This window comes from Leiobunum rupestre, chromosome 3 (genome assembly GCF_980474605.1).
Source record: "Leiobunum rupestre chromosome 3, qqLeiRupe1.1.hap1, whole genome shotgun sequence".
Classification (NCBI taxonomy): Eukaryota; Metazoa; Arthropoda; class Arachnida; order Opiliones; family Sclerosomatidae; genus Leiobunum; species Leiobunum rupestre.
The window spans coordinates 38,400,658-38,419,460 of record NC_143386.1 but is presented as its reverse complement, the minus strand read 5'-3'; the positions used below and the strand labels follow the sequence as shown (position 1 = coordinate 38,419,460).

At 30.9% G+C, this 18,803-nt stretch overlaps 1 protein-coding gene across 1 annotated transcript in view; it reads left to right on the top strand.

Annotated features, from left to right (window-relative positions):
* The window catches only part of LOC149951703 (CD109 antigen-like), a 60,003-nt gene that overhangs the window by 5,736 nt on the left and 35,464 nt on the right, over positions 1–18,803 (top strand). Inside the window, exon 2 of the mRNA XM_090168129.1 lies at positions 10,700–10,886. Within this exon, the coding sequence (XP_090024255.1) occupies positions 10,791–10,886 (96 nt within the window). The 5' untranslated portion in view covers positions 10,700–10,790. The remainder of the gene's footprint in view (positions 1–10,699; positions 10,887–18,803) is intronic.

Here is an 18,803-nt window from a genome sequence, read left to right as displayed (position 1 = left end):
GGCTTCTTACATAAAACCAACCAGGTCCGGTCGGGCTTTTCACATAAAATTTAGTTTTAGTACAAGAGTATAGTCTTAGTTGATAGCTACGCCGCAAAATTTTCGTTTTGAAAACGAAAACATTTGAGAGAGTTGGCCGTTTTCGGTCTATCTCCATACCGAAAATGGCCGACGATTACGCCGCCGAAAATATTTTACTAAACTGATCGGCGGCGTTTTTGACCACTATTTTGAATTATCGACAAACATAAAAAGTGAAAGTTTTTCGGGTCGGGTTTCAACTTACAACGGGCCGGGTCGGGTTTTTTGAAATGAATAATTTTGACTGGCCGGGCCGGGTCGGGTTTTTGAAATGAATAATTTTGGTGGATCGGGTCGGGTCGGGTTTCAATTTTGAATTTTTAATCGGGTCTGGCTTTAAAATCAACAGGTGAACCATCTGACTCTTAAAAATCTATTATATAAAGTCTGAGATAAAGTATATTCCATACTTTTGTCGCTACGAGCGCTGTTGATTTATTTTAAGGGTGAAAAATCCGTAGAAATTCCTATTCCTACCACACTTATGCAAAATTTCCGACGCGTTTGCCATTTAGAGTAGGCGTTCCTCCCATCTTAGTGCTAAATAACAAACTGTATAAACTTAGGGAAAACCTCCTATCATACTATATCAGAATGTAGATTAAGCTTAGTAGTTTAGTGTGTGATTTAATTGTGAAGTGAGGAATTGTAATTAATATAAGACTCCCACAATTACTACCACCAAAAGTTAATAAATATGTCTTACGAGATAAGTATTCCATATCCTTATACTATATTATTCGCTTGAAACATGTATCTATGCAGGCTCCCGCTGATTTTTCACAATAGAATAAAACATGGTTGGGGAATTGATCATATTAATTCGTGAAAATTATTTATTAAATAGTACATAATAGAGAACTTTGTTAATTTTCCGGAAAATATTAAGCCAATCGAAAAAATAAAAAATTAAAAATATATTATTTTTAAAGTTTTTTAAAATGTTCCACGCGCTCTTTAATATTTGAGCGGAAAAAGCTCGTGCATTTTTTATTTATTTTAGGGAGCACGCGCGAAATCGCTCGAGCCCGTTTATGCTAAAATATCAAGACGCGCGTGGAACGTTTTAACAAGTTGAATAAGACATTAATAGAGTTTATGCTAGCTAGGAGCAACAAACACAAGGAGAACGCAGCTAGCCTTTAAACACGCTAACGAAGGGTTGTGTACGAATTTCATTGGACGAGCGTCACGAGCCTTTACGCTGAACGTTTTACGGGCGGGGGGGAAGACAAATTCCGAATTTTCCCCTTCCGACGGCAGCAGGCCCTAAAGCGTCTAGCCAATGAAAAACGTACGCCAGAAAATCCACGACTTTTGACGGGTTGCGTTCTCCTTGTGTGGGGTGTTGTGTTTGTTGCTCCTAGATGCTAGCGTCTATTGGCTATCATAGTGAAACGTCACTTCTACGTCAGGAGTATAATTTTACGAATTATAACTCCTAAGCAATACTTCTCTCTTCTGTTACCACCAATCTTCAAAAATATTCTCCCTAACTTAGTATCATTTTTAACAAATCCCACTGATGGAAAACTCACTCTTAAATTTATGACAGTAAAACTTGCCAAAGTCTTTCATAGTTCTTTTTTTAATACAATATTAAAAAAAAAGACTAGGCTTTCGTTTTTGGAAAAGTTTTCAAGTGCTACAGAAACTGGTTTGGTTGAGCTAAAATGTTACGAATCTTTTTTTTTGTATAGACGCGGGTCATTTTTTTTTAACAAGTTGCCTCCTTGAATCGCATTTCGTGACATCCAAATGTACGTCTTGTTCACGTTGATTCGAACAATAATATGAACGGTGTACCAAACTCCGGCGTGAAATCACTTTTCCAAGAAATCTCGCTATAGCATCGATCGAAATTAAATTGCAAATCCGGGTTGTCTCTTCTTGTTTGGCTGATTTTTACTGCAAATTATTTTTATTATTTTCCACAAACGAATTATCTCAATCGATTCAAACAGTTAACAGAGATATTAATTTTGTAAAATGAAAATTGTAGATTTGCATATTTGTTTTATTTTTTTTATATATTATATTTAAAACAAACAATTTATTCATTGAAATTTATTTGTATTATTAATTTTTTTTAATTTCGTGCCATTTTTTCTCATCAAATTAATGTTTAATTTGCACATACAAACATTAATTAATCTTAAGTAAATTTAATGATTACTTGTAATTTAGTTATTTTGCTTAAAGGAATTTCTACAAAAAGGAATTTGAAAATTTTCAGATTAACATTAAAGTATCAGAAGTTATTTAAATCAATGGATGAAATAATTTGATTTAAGTCTGGATTTAAATGAAATAATGTGTTTTAAAATGAATTAAATCTGGTTTTAATAGTTGATTTTATAAAATAAAAAGGGGTCTTGCCCAACTTGTTAAAATGTTGCTCTTACGTACAGCTTTCAGTGGCGTAGCCAGGATTTTGTTTCGGGGTGGGGGGGGGGGAACTCCATTAAAAAAAAAGTAAAAAAAGAAAAATATTTGTACGTACGACCATACGTTTCGGGGGGGGGCATGTGCCCCCTGTGCCCCCCTGGCTACGCCACTGACAGCTTTACTAGTATATTTCGCGCACGATCGATTTGCACGCGCGCTAAAAAAACCTATATTCCTCGCGACTGTAGGGCGCGCTAGTAGGCTTGTGAAAGTAAGAGACGGAGGTGTAAAAGCAACATTTAAACAAGAAGGCCACGTTAGATTATAAAAATTTAAGAACTATTGGAAATAATTTGATTTAATTTGATTTAAATCTGGTTTTAATTGGAAATAATTTTATTTAATTGGATTTCAGTCTGCTTTTAATTATAAATAATTGGATTTAAATCGGCTTTTAATTGGAAATAATTTGACTTAATTTAATTTGATTTAAATCGGCTTTTAATTGGAAATAATTTGATTTAATTTAATTTGATTTAAATCGGCTTTTAATTGGAAATAATTTGATTTAATTTAATTTGATTTAAATCGGCTTTTAATTGGAAATAATTTGATTTAATTTAATTTGATTTAAATCGGCTTTTAATTGGAAATAATTTGATTTAATTTAATTTGATTTAAATCGGCTTTTAATTGGAAATAATTTGATTTAAATCTAGTTAAAATTATTTGATTTAATTTGTTTTAAATCTGGTTTTAATTGGAAATAATTTTATTTAATTTGATTTAAATCGGCTTTTAATTGGAAATAATTTGATTTAAATCGGCTTTAATTGGAAATAATTTGATTTAAATCGGCTTTAATTGGAAATACTTTGATTTAAATCGGCTTTAATTGGAAATACTTTGATTTAAATCGGCTTTAATTGGAAATAATTAGATTTGATTTAATTTGTTTTAAATCTAGTGAAAATTATTTGAGATTTAATTTGTTTTAATTCTGAATTTAATTTGATTTAATTCTCAATTTAATTGGCTTTAATTCTGAATTTAATTTGTTTTAATATTGAATTTAATTTGTTTTAATTCTGAATTGAATTTGTCTTAATTTTGAATTTAAATTTTACACACGTCATTCGAATAACCTTAATTCTGTCACGCGAATCCACGCGTTTATCCTTAGACGTTTTTAAGGGCGTTCTAAATCTCTCTATTAACTCAACTAGTCATGACGAATCTGTTTCTAAATACTATTCGATATTCTTGAAATAAAAATTTAAAAGCCAGTTTGCATTTTTGAAATTGCATCTCTAATTACACCGGCTCATAGGCTAATGGCGAGGTTAAGCGCGTGTCTTTACGGACAATAATGATTGGACCTACACCGTGCTCCGCAGAGGATTGGTCTATCTCAATTGGCACTGTTATTTTGAAGTATCCCTCAAAACGTCTACTTGGATATAGCTAATATCTGTAATAACAACCGTGTAGACTTTTACGTTTTTTAACAAGCCAAGTGAACAAGTCCGTGACCAAATAGGCTTTATTTCGAAAATTTCTCCTTGGAAGAAAGTTTTTCAAAAGATTTTCCTGTCCTTGAAAAATCAACTGATATCACCTACCTACTCATCAGAAAAAGATTTAAACACTTGGCTTCGAACGTAGCCAAAAAACACTCTTACACAATGTCCCGCTAACATTTCCTGATATTTGTTTAAATTTTCACACTATAGCCCAGGCTTAGCTATTGTGCCCTCAATTAATATACATTTGCATAAATACGTAACGCAAGAAATATGTAATATATATCTTACCTTTTCATTTCCCTATTCTGCTTATGTTATTCGCTAAAAGTAATATAGTTCTGATAAAAGTAATATCGTTCGGTTAAAAGTAATATCGTTCGGTTAAAAGTAATATCGTTCGGATAAAAGTAATATAGTTCGGTTAAAAGTAATATAGTTCAGATAAAAGTATTATATTTCGGTTAAAAGTAATATAGATCGGTTAAAAGTAATATCGTTCGGATAAAAGTAATATAGTTCGGTTAAAAGTAATATAGTTCTGATAAAAGTAATATAGTTCGGATAAAAGTAATATAGTTCGGTTAAAAGTAATATAGTTCGGTTAAAAGTAATATAGTTCGGTTAAAAGTAATATGATTCGGATAACATTTGGCGAAATAAGTAAGAGTATACACAGAAATAAAATAACGGTACACCCGGGCACACGAAGAAACGAATAATTGTACTTCGACAACGCTCAAACCCATACATGACGCCTGTTTTAGTATTGTTCAAACCAGGGGCGGATTAACCCCTCCGGCGCCTTTAGGCACAGAAAAATTTGGCGCCCCTTGGCATTGGTCAGCTAAGGAGGGGCGTATCGGCTTATAATAAATTAATAAATATATTTTAGTTTCCCCAAAACTTTTTGGCGTTATTTTGAGTAGGGGCAAGCCAAGTACATGAACCGTGGGGCTTTATCAGAGTTTTGACGCCGCTAGAAAAATGGCGCCCTAGGCACGTGCCTACTTTGCCTAATGGTTAATACGCCCCTGGTTCAAACGAGGTGTACCCTGGTATAGTTGTTATAAAAGTAATATATAAAATAAAAAAATTACTTATTTTGACCTTTAAAAGTTTCAGAGAAAATGTTAAAAAATCCCGGAATTTTAATCTGAAAATATTGCTTCAACCTTGAGAGTTACTTCTCCCGTAAGAAAAATATTTTATAAACTTCTGGTAACACGTAAAGTTTCCGGTATGTGTTTAGTTTTGTATCGGTTTGCTTCTCAAAACCAGTTTATGTATGTACATTTATTTTGATTTATTTATTTTTTAATAAATTATGATAATAAGTTCAGAAAATATAATTGTTTCCTTTCAATAATCGATGAACGATTTACATAATTTCCGGGAGGAAAACTGATTTGACAATTGTGAGGTTTTTATTAAAATGAATAGTTTCTATCGGTATTTTTTATCTACAAACACGTTATGGGGCGATTAGCATTTTAAATATGTTTGAAAATGTATCCGCTATTTTTCGTTGGTATTTTTTGCGCTTTCTCCACAAAAGAAAGGTTTATTTCACGATTTCTCGGGTCCAATTTTGGCAAAACCAGCTTTTTCTGAAAGACAGAACTTGGTTGTTTGAAGATGAGGCAGGTGCATTTTCGTAATTTACATACACCTGTATGATTATGGAACTTGGCTGAAGATGCATTTTCCCCCGCTGTCTGTAGCTGACCAGTCACAATCTTTTAAATATTTTTTCCTTACTTTAATACTAAGAATTTATCTTTGTGATGACGTATTTCAGTTTATATATTTGTTAAAGTTTAATAAAATGGATATTTTTCGTTATATTACGACAGAGCTTATTTTTAAACTCGCGAAAAAAATACTCTTTTGATAATAGCAGAAATTCATAATATATCACTTACGAGAAAAGTTTTTCAACCTAGAATTCTTGGTCATAAAAAGGAAACTTTTAAAATTTTTTTTTTACCCTAAACAATATTAATTTTTAAACTCAACAACATTAATTTCTACCCTCAACGAAATTCATTTTTTACCACCCAACAATATTCATTTTGTGATTTTTTACCACCCAACAATATTATTTTTTTACCATCTAACAATATTATTTTTTTACCACCCAACGATATTATTTTTTTACCACCCAACGATATTCATTTTTTACCACCCAACTATATTCATTTTTTACCACCCAACAATATTCATATTTTACCACCCAACAATATTCATTTTTTACCACCCAACGATATTCATTTTTTACCACCCAACGATAGTCATTTTTTACCACCCAACGATATTCATATTTTACCACCCAACAATATTCATATTTTACCACCCAACGATATTCATATTTTACCACCCAACAATATTCATATTTTACCACCCAACAATATTCATATTTTAACACCCAACGATATTCATATTTTAACACCCAACAATATTCATATTTTACCACCCAACAATATTCATATTTTACCACCCAACGATATTCATTTTTTACCACCCAACGATATTCATATTTTACCACCCAACGATAGTCATTTTTTACCACCCAACAATATTTATTTTTTACCACCCAACAATATAAATGTTTTACCCCTCCAATTAGGAGTGTAGAAGTAGCTTTATCGTGTATTATCTACACTAATACAAGTTCCTCGTTCACGTTTTCGAGTGCTGGCTTTTCCTGTCTATTGTATTTATCCGCGCAATATTTTTCCAATTGTATTTTGAAACTTCCATGGGAGCTGGTACGACCCTAGGCCCAAATCATCTACCGACTTCTCTCGTAATGTATATATTATATTCTTCTAATAATATCGAGATTAAATTGAAACTGCTTTCTGCTATTCTTCTGTTAAATTATCCGTATCCGAAATTTATAAGTTCCTTGTGACAATCGTTCCCCTGAAATAAAAGGTTAAATCCAGGTTAAAATCCTTTCAGCGGAAATTCAGCCAAATTGACATCTTATAACGTAACAAAATATTTGTTACATCTGTTTCATTTTTTGACGCACAATAGAAAAAATTCTAAACAACAACAAAAATTTATTACGAAATAAATGTCACATAAAGTAAACCCTTTTCGTCGCCTCCTAGTGGCGACAAAATAAAACAAAAGTTTCCAATCTCTTGTCCACTTCAGTTAGGCCCGTTTTCCGCACCCTACGCTTTTTTTCGTGACTTCAGAAACATAAATTGAAGCTCAGGGTTGACTGATTTCACTCTCCACCCTTTTTCGTTCCCGATAACATCATAAATATTTTGGCCAAGGCTTAGCGATTCACCATTTATTTATCTTTTGTTAAGGGTGGCCTACCTATTGTTATCTCGTGAAATTTGGAAAGAGGAGACCCCCACGTTAATAATGGATGCCAGGAAACGAGAACTTGCTCGCTTTGGAGTTACTCAAATAGTTTTTCACGCAACGTTGAATCTATGTAGAATGGAATACTTCATTTATACTTCGAGGCAGCGGCGGCGATCGGAAAACATTTCTGCGGGGGCCCGGGCAATTATTTTTTTATCCAAAAATTTGTATATTTAAAACTTAAGCAGGAAAATGTACGGCTAAAATTTTTTATTACTATAAATATTTTTTAAGTGTTCTTTCTTATATCGATATCTTTAAAAAATATCTGTGTACATAGATAATTAAGCCTTTCTTGGCCACATACTTTACGAAGGTATTTTTTAGGTAAAATAGGGTACACGACGAGGCGATTTTTTGTTTGGACGAATCTATCGTAATCAATTTACGGTTATATCATTTTAATGCTACTCGCATCTGCAATCTCAAAATAACTTCCGTACCCATATAAAGGTAGTAAGATTATAAATTTTCCCCTGGTTGCTATTTTACCTTATAGGTTCCCTAAAACTGATATCGAAGCGATTGAAGTCCACACGATTGTCGTTTTGGAAAATGTGACCATGGTGTCAGTGGATAGTCTCCTAAAAGTCATTCTCCCCAGTTGATATACCCTTATGGATGCGTTATTGTCTGCTTTGTGATGCAGGTACCATGCGTGACGGTATATCTCGGTTATGGTTGCGTTTCGAACCGCGAGTAGTTCACTGGGAAAGTGGTCTTGTCGATTCAAGATATATTTTTGGGGTTTTTTGGAACCAGTGGCGCACCCTGGATTTTTTGGTCGGGAGAGGTTAGGGTGAAAAAAATAAAATTAAATATAAAAAATAGTAGATTTTAAAGAATAATAGTTTTTAGAGAAAAATGGTAGATTTTAGAGGTAAATGGCAGATTTTAGAGGTAAATGGCAGATTTTAGAGGTAAATGGCAGATTTAGAGGTAAATGGTAGATTTTAGAGGTAAATGGTAGATTTTAGAGGTAAATGGTAGATTTTAGAGGTAAATGGTAGATTTTAGAGGTAAATGGCAGATTTTAGAGGTAAATGGTAGATTTTAGAGGTAAATGGTAGATTTTAGATGTAAATGGTAGATTTTAGAGGTAAATGGTAAATTTTAGAGGTAAATGGCAGATTTTAGAGGTAAATGGTAGATTTAGAGGAAAATGGTAGATTTTATAGGTAAATGGCAGATTTTAGAGGTAAATTCCAGATTTTAGAGAGATGGTTGACCGACTTTTTCAGGGACGAATATAGATGTCGGTGGCATCGCCTTGTAGACCGCATGAATGTTATACCAGTGGCGTTAGAACGGGAGTACACGGGTACAATGTACCTCCCTTGAAATTGGACAGGGGTGCCAAATTGTTTTAGAAGGGGCGCAAAAAGCCTGCCGATGAGATCACGAGGGGGGCGCAAAATTTAACATCCGAGCTGTACCCCCCTTAATCCAAAACGTTCCTACGCGCCTGTGTTTTACTACTCTCCGCATTACAGTGAAATAGAGCCGCGATGTTAGAGAGTTGTAAAATCGAAGTCACTCAAAAATATCTCTAAAAACGCTCAAAATACCAATTTTAAGCCGGATTTTCATGATAGCTTGTAGCGTGTAAACAAAAAGGTTGAGACTAGGGATGTATCGATATATCGGCCTATTTTTCTAATATCGCTATCAGCCAATATAGGCTGATACCGGTATATGGAAAATATTTACTGAAAAACATTTAAAAATAGGAACATTCTTGATTAACTAACTATTGATAATATTTTATTTGATTGGCCGCGCCAGACTTCAGAAGCTATATCATACCTTTTTTAGACAGGGGGTTACCGATATTGGATTTCTGATAGAAAATATGCATCACTTAAAATGAAAAGAAACATATTCGGATGTGCCCTTGCAAACCATTTTTCGTTAAAAATAAGAATAAAATTAAAGACAGTGTACTGAACCGTCTTTTACAATGATTTTATCATATACACTACTGTTATGATACATAACTTTGTTACTATCGGCCGATTTATCGGGTAGGCGTGTAGATTGTGCAGAATTAACCTACGACTACACTCTTACAAGTTTCCTCTACACGTTTTCAATGGGTTTATGTTGTTCGTTAAATTAATAGGTATTTCCATACCGGGTGGAGTGGTTAGCACTTTCGCCTCGCAGCAAGAGGAACCTGGTTCGATTCCAGCTTGGGGCAATGGGTGAAAACTCGGAACCACTCTTTCTGCGTTAAGTCTGCAAGTTCTCCCTTCACTGGTTAAAGGCCGACTACATAAATATTCGGTTTACTCTGTCTTTCACTGGAACTTGGCTGACTGCATGGCACACGTGAATTGCAGTCAGCCGGTTTTCCCTTCCCTTTAAAACTTGTAGATGTTAACGGATAGTGTAGGGAGCTGTTGACTCGCGTGGCATGAAGGGTTTGCCACCACCCTCCTACGCATTGTAACACATCCATCTGAATTAATGCCATTATAAGTCGCTCGATGACTTGGGCCTAAGGTGGTGCCTTGGGTGTTAGCCTAACTGACTATTATTAAATAAAACAATAAAAATTTAAAAGTACAAAATGTTTTTATCCGCGTCACTAGCTTAAGCTTTTTAGTAATTTATTGGCAGTCGCGTTTCAAATTCAAATTCCTTATCGACTCCAGCGCTAGCAAGTGACGTAGGAAAAACATTAACACGTGACCTCCCGTATTTTATAGAAACACATTGTTAATTTCGCCTAGGAGCAACAAACACAGCACCCGACACAAGGAGAACGCAACCCGTCAAAAGTCGTGGATTTTCTTGCGTATAGTTTTCATTGGTTAGACGCTTTAGCACCTGCTGCCGTCGGAAGGGGAAAATTTGGAAATTGTCTTCCCCCTTTCCGTTAAGATTCGTCCACTGAAATTTGTACACAACGCTGCCTTAGCTAGTTTAAAGGCTAGCTGCGTTCTCCTTGCGTTTGTTGCTCCTAGTTTTCACTAAGTAAATATATATAGTCGAATTAGGTGAGCTAAGATTTATAGCGAATTCATTAGAGTTTCGATTTTTATGATTTAATTAATAATAGATGGCGCCATATCTAGATTTTTTTCGGGATGGGATTAAATACTGATTTATTACAAAACAGCCAAGTTCTAACGCTATTTAAACCCTTTACGTATAAAACCATAAGTAGAAGCTTAATTCAGAAAAAAAATCAGTATTAAAATAAATATTTGTCCCAGTTTTGAAATGAATTAAAATTTCTTCATTTCAGACTGTTGGCGCCATCTAATAAGACTTTGGCTTTGTTTTTTAAACTATTGTTTTATCCTCAGGCGTTACATCGTGGTGGCACCCGAGTATGTCCGACCAGGTCAGGTGTACCGGGTCGTGGTGACCGTCCTCTCAGCGGAGACCACTTCGCTGATGGTGCGGGCGTCCTTGCACAGAGACCACAGCGAGCAAATCGCTTCCGCGAAAGAACGGATGGTGGCGGGTCGAACGAAAACCCTTCTGATGCAAGTAAGATAACATTTTTATCCATTTGCAGAAACCAGTTTTTTATCGCGACAAAATATTCAAATTCTAGTTAGTATTGATCTCACGGAAGCGACCCGGACCAATTTATTAATAATCCGCGCTCGTTAGTCACTTCGGTGGAAGATACTTAATAGCAAGAATCCACTTGGGTGTACGAATAATGTCACGCCGTCTTCGGCCCGTGATTTCCGCACGAAAAACCACGCCCCTTTCGCCTTTCCTTCTTAACCACCTTACTTCCTGTAAGGGGGGAGACACTTCAGTACGAGGGGGGACACCGAGGGGGTAGCCACTTGGGGAAAAATTGTACACCAGATTTCTGATTTCCAAATATTTTCGATATTTCTCAAATATTTCCGATATTTCTCAAATATTTTCGATATTTCTCAAATATTTCCGATATTTCTCAAATATTTCCGATATTTCTCAAATATTTCCGATATTTCTCAAATATTTCCGATATTTCTCAAATATTTTCGATATTTCTCAAATATTTCCGATATTTCTCAAATATTTTCGATATTTCTCAAATATTTCCGATATTTCTCAAATATTTCCGATATTTCTCAAATATTTCCGATATTTCTCAAATATTTTCGATATTTCTCAAATATTTCCGATATTTCTCAAATATTTCCGATATTTCTCAAATATTTTCGATATTTCTCAAATATTTCCGATATTTCTCAAATATTTTCGATATTTCTCAAATATTTCCGATATTTCTCAAATATTTCCGATATTTCTCAAATATTTCCGATATTTCTCAAATATTTTCGATATTTCTCAAATATTTCCGATATTTCTCAAATATTTCCGATATTTCTCAAATATTTTCGATATTTCTCAAATATTTCCGATATTTCTCAAATATTTCCGATATTTCTCAAATATTTCCGATACTTCTCAAATATTTCCGATATTTCTCAAATATTTCCGATACTTCTCAAATATTTCCGATATTTCTCAAATATTTCCGATATTTCTCAAATATTTCCGATATTTCTCAAATATTTTCGATATTTCTCAAATATTTCCGATATTTCTCAAATATTTCCGATATTTCTCAAATATTTTCGATATTTCTCAAATATTTCCGATATTTCTCAAATATTTCCGATATTTCTCAAATATTTCCGATACTTCTCAAATATTTCCGATATTTCTCAAATATTTCCGATACTTCTCAAATATTTCCGATATTTCTCAAATATTTCCGATACTTCTCAAATATTTCCGATACTTCTCAAATAATTCCGATACTTCTCAAATATTTCCGATATTTCTCAAATATTTCCGATAATTCTCAAATATTTCCGATACTTCTCAAATAATTCCGATACTTGTCAAATATTTCCGATATTTCTCAAATATTTCCGATATTTCTCAAATATTTCCGATATTTCTCAAATATTTCCGATATTTCTCAAATATTTCCGATATTTCTCAAATATTTCCGATACTTCTCAAATATTTCCGATATTTCTCAAATATTTCCGATACTTCTCAAATATTTCCGATATTTCTAAAATATTTCCGATACTTCTCAAATATTTCCGATACTTCTCAAATAATTCCGATACTTCTCAAATATTTCCGATACTTCTCAAATATTTCCGATACTTCTCAAATATTTCCGATATTTCTCAAATATTTCCGATATTTCTCAAATATTTCCGATATTTCTCAAATATTTCCGATACTTCTCAAATATTTCCGATATTTCTCAAATATTTCCGATACTTCTCAAATATTTCCGATACTTCTCAAATAATTCCGATACTTGTCAAATATTTCCGATATTTCTCAAATATTTCCGATATTTCTCAAATATTTCCGATATTTCTCAAATATTTCCGATATTTCTCAAATATTTCCGATATTTCTCAAATATTTCCGATATTTCTCAAATATTTCCGATATTTCTCAAATATTTCCGATATTTCTCAAATATTTCCGATATTTCTCAAATATTTCCGATATTTCTCAAATATTTCCGATATTTCTCAAATATTTCCGATATTTCTCAAATATTTCCGATATTTCACTTGTATTTCTTGTGGATTTCTAGATTTCCAAAAATATCAAAAATATTTCTTTTTTTATCTAGATTTCCAACATTTCTGGTGGATTTCTAATATTTCCTATGTTTCTGGTGGATTTCTAGATTTCCGGAAAAAATTATTTTGATATCTCGCTATTTGTACACCAGATTTCTTAAGTGGCGAAAGATCAAATGAAACATTTTCGGTTACTAGACATACGATAAATACATTCGACACCAAAATTTTACAATTTGAACTTTCTCAACCGTTTTAAAACGTTCCCAAAGTGTCTAGTGTGAACGCGGTTTCGGTGTAGGTGGAGAATACCTGTCAGGGATCAGAGAGGCAGCGTTGTCAGACCACAGACCATCTACCCCAAGAAGGACTCGCAACCACCTTGAAAAATAGTGGTCTCAAAAGTAATGCGGTATTTTTACAGTAAACAGAAAATAGCGCTTGAAAATCCTTTATTTAACGAAATTAAAATTAAAAAGTCGTGCACGAGCCAGTTTCCACAATACATTTTTCATTATCGCGCGTGCTCATCTTTGTACCTTCGAAACTGCCTCTACTGGCCGTGAGATGGCATTCGAGACATGAAAAATTTAAATTACTATTCAGCGATACATGTCCCTCTTGGGGTAGGTGGTCTATGGTCAGACGTACGATAATTATCATACACGGCGATAATTTCGAGATCATTTTTAAACCCCAAATGATTTTCGATATTTCAACCTGAGCCTACGATAATTTTCTATTAATATTAGTATTGACTATTTATTAATTAGTATTGACTATTTATTAATTAGTATTGACTATTTTTTAATATTAGTATTGACTATTTATTAATATTAGTATTGACTATTTATTAATATTAGTATTGACTATTTATTAATATTAATATTGACTATTTATTAATATTGACTATTTATTAATATTGACTATTTATTAATATTGACTATTTATTAATATTGACTATTTATTAATATTGACAATTTATTAATATTGACAATTTATTAATATTGACTATTTATTAATATTGACTATTTATTAATATTGACTATTTATTAATATTGACTATTTATTAATATTGACTATTTATTAATATTGACTATTTATTAATATTGACTATTTATTAATATTGACTATTTATTAATATTGACTATTTATTAATATTGACTATTTATTAATATTGACTATTTATTAATATTGACTATTTATTAATATTGACTATTTATTAATATTGACTATTTATTAATATTGACTATTTATTAATATTGACTATTTATTAATATTGACTATTTATTAATATTGACTATTTATTAATATTGACTATTTATTAATATTGACTATTTATTAATATTGACTATTTATTAATATTGACTATTTATTAATATTGACTATTTATTAATATTGACTATTTATTAATATTGACTATTTATTAATATTGACTATTTATTAATATTGACAAATTTATTAATATTGACAAATTTATTAATATTGACAAATTTATTAATATTGACAAATTTATTAATATTGACTATTTATTAATATTGACTATTTATTAATATTGACTATTTATTAATATTGACTATTTATTAATATTGACTATTTATTAATATTGACTATTTATTAATATTGACTATTTATTAATATTGACTATTTATTAATATTGACAAATTTATTAATATTGACAAATTTATTAATATTGACTATTTATTAATATTGACTATTTATTAATATTAATATTGACTATTTATTAATATTAATATTGACTATTTATTAATATTAATATTGACTATTTATTAATATTAATATTGACTATTTATTAATATTAATATTGACTATTTATTAATATTAATATTGACTATTTATTAATATTAATATTGACTATTTATTAATATTAATATTGACTATTTATTAATATTAATATTGACTATTTATTAATATTAATATTGACTATTTATTAATATTAATATTGACTATTTATTAATATTAATATTGACTATTTATTAATATTAATATTGACTATTTATTAATATTAATATTGACTATTTATTAATATTAATATTGACTATTTATTAATATTAATATTGACTATTTATTAATATTAATATTGACTATTTATTAATATTAATATTGACTATTTATTAATATTAATATTGACTATTTATTAATATTAATATTGACTATTTATTAATATTAATATTGACTATTTATTAATATTAATATTGACTATTTATTAATATTAATATTGACTATTTATTAATATTAATATTGACTATTTATTAATATTAATATTGACTATTTATTAATATTAATATTGACTATTTATTAATATTAATATTGACTATTTATTAATATTAATATTGACTATTTATTAATATTAATATTGACTATTTATTAATATTAATATTGACTATTTATTAATATTAATATTGACTATTTATTAATATTAATATTGACTATTTATTAATATTAATATTGACTATTTATTAATATTAATATTGACTATTTATTAATATTAATATTGACTATTTATTAATATTAATATTGACTATTTATTAATATTAATATTGACTATTTATTAATATTAATATTGACTATTTATTAATATTAATATTCGTTTTTGTTTGTCATAATTTCAATAAGCTGAACTTTATTTAAATTTAATTATCTTTTTATTTAAACTTAATTATCTTTTTATTTAAACTTAATTATCTTTTTATTTAAACTTAATTATCTTTTTATTTAAACTTAATTATCTTTTTATTTAAACTTAATTATCTTTTTATTTAAACTTAATTATCTTTTTATTTAAACTTCATTAATTTGTTTATTGAAATATTAATTTGTTTATTTCAACATTAATTTTTTTATTTGAACAAAATTAACTTCAATATTCCTACAAAATTTAATATTTATCACCAATTTTTAGCTGTACGGTAATTTTTTTTTAAATCGATAATTTTAGTGCCTTAGTTACGATAATTTCAGGACCTGACAACGCTGAACCCCGGTTGTAGCTGTATTCTCCCTTAACCCGTATACATTCTTGCGAATATGAAAGCCCATAAATAAAACATGGCGTCTCATGGGAAAAGTCATTTGAATGCACCGAAAGAGCTCGCCTGACAACGTGCTTGGCATTATTTAAATTATTTCTTTCTCTAATCTTTTTTATTGCTGATACCTCGCTGACTTTTGATGGGGTGAAAATTAATGTGCCGGTCTACTTGGCCAATTGCTCAGTTCCGAAGGGGAATTTTTCAGAGGAGGCTTTTTACTATCGGTTTCGTGAGATGGTTCCAAAATTAGGTTGGCCACTTAATTTTATCACCCGAAAACAACTAGATAATAGTTTAACTCCAAGAGCCATAGAACGATTCCACCGCGATCGCCAAAAAAATTATTCAAAATAAATTGTCTAGTTATAGACAGGCTAACCTAAAATTATTAAAAATAAATAGATAGACAGGCTAACCTGTTTAATAGGCGAAACAATAAAGTAAATTTGGTCTTAATCAACTTGTTAAAATGGGAAAACAAAATCACGTGACTACCTTTTCACAGCCAACTTCGATTCGATAACTTTGTGACGTTAAAGAAAAAATTATTCCTTCCAAATACTGCACACAGCTAATTAACTTCCACTTTTCTATTACCAAGCGTTTTTCATAATAATAATAAATAGATAATCGATCAAAATTTAAACCACCATTAAAAAATTGAAATGAATAATAGTCCGTATTTCTAGTGATAGATGGCGCTGCAGTTCTCCGCTAAATCACGTGACTACCATCTTTTCCACCCCCCTGGACTTTTTAGTTTCGCCTATTATATTTCAAAAAATAATGTATTTAGACAAATAAATACATTATTGCTTCAATTTAAAATAGCCAAGTATAATCTTTTTAATATTTTAAACTTAAAGCCTTTGATTTTTCTTACCGAATTAATTTGATAAAATTTCGAATAAAAGCAAGTCTAATTTAATTACAGATACTTTAAAAGCATTTTCTATGACAATTGTTTAGACCTAATACGTGCAGTGGCTATAGAGTAGTAGCACTCCGTAGCTTTGGCCATGGCCGCCATTTTGGTCGCAAATTTTTTATCTATAGGAAAGACGTCACAGTGCCATTACTAGACCCCATCTGCTCAAGCCACTGAATTTATAAATTTTCCACCTTGCAAGAAAATTTAGATAAAAATTCTTCAACTTGGCGACATTTCAAAAAATAACTTCATAATTTTACCATAAAATTCTTATTCAACTTGCCGTACCCAATTAACTTATTTAAATTAATTCAAAATTACCAATATTTCGATGTTTATTTTCAAAGACGTACCGCAATTTTTATTTAATCGAAATTACAATGTTAGATGAGAATAACACATCAATGGCGCGTATAATTGAATGTTCCTTCAATCCCCATTTCTTAATTATTCAATCCGGCGCCTGTCCTATTAATTCCGACAAGCGTAATTAATATTCGGTTGCTAATGATGTGTTTTTTCTTACAAAACTCAGACGCGGGTGCGGGTTACGTATTAACCGTCTTGGGGTGCAATGACTTTTTGTCAAAGTGCGTCGGAAGCGCATACCACTGTCTTTCACCAAGAATCTATTTGGTGAACGCAAAATACGTGAGTTACCCAACTATAGTCTACGTTTTCATTCTCCGCCTACACGAAGAGAAAGCGCGCGTTCCTACTATAGTGTCTTCCCCCTCAATGCCATTAAGGGGGTTAAAATTACTCCAGGAATGGGCGTGGTTTTTCTTCGGGGTATGACGAGACGAACAAGGTGCCGTTTGCGTATTCTCAGTTCACCCCGAATGCATTCTAAACTTGAACAATGTCAGAAATATCTCCGGGTTTTTTCGCAACTCCGGTTTATTGAGGTTTTCACCGATAAATAAATTGTTAGCGGCTCAAAGTTTTTGATTAACTTTTACCGCAAAATAAAACCGGTTGAATTTGGAACATTTTTTTGTTCGGTGTACTTCGGATTTTGCTTTGCCCTTTTTATAAATAATTATCTTTATTATTCTTTACACAAATTTCAAATTATAGGGTTAGTTCGTTTGAAATGCTTTTTTTTATTAAAAAACATTTTTAAATGATGCTGGGAAATATTTAATTCCGTATTTAAATTAACCGGTTCGGGTCATTGTATTTTACACGGCCCTGCCTTGGCCCAAAGCTATTTATGTGACGGTAATGGATTGCAACTGTAGTTTTTATAGGGAGGGATTAGCTTGGACCGTGAAATCTTTAAAAGAACTCCTCTCCGGGCATTTACTCGTAGGGCGAACGTGTAGGGAGAACAGTCTGTTCGCAATAAGGCTATGTCGTAAGTCCTACACGTACTCTGTACGCGTTTTCGAGTTTTAAATGGTCTATTAAGTCGCAATGGATTTTAGGCGGAATACTATCGTATTTAAATTTAATTTTGGCTAAGTTTATCTTCGATTTCTCTTTATTTCAGAGCTAAATAAGGTAGTTACCATAAAAAATATTAATTTGTGACCATAAAAAACATTAATTGTTACCATAAAAAACATTAATTGTTACCATAAAAAACATCAATTGTTACCATAAAAAACATCAATTGTTACCATAAAAACATTAATTGTTACCATAAAAATATTAATTTGTTACCATACAAATATTGTCTTACCATAAAAAATATTAATTGTTACCATAAAAAATATTAATTGTTACCATAAAAAAATATTAATTTTCTACCATAAAAATATTAATTTTCTACCATAAAAATATTAATTTTCTACCATAAAAATATTAATTTGTTACCATAAAAATATTAATTTTCTACCATAAAAATATT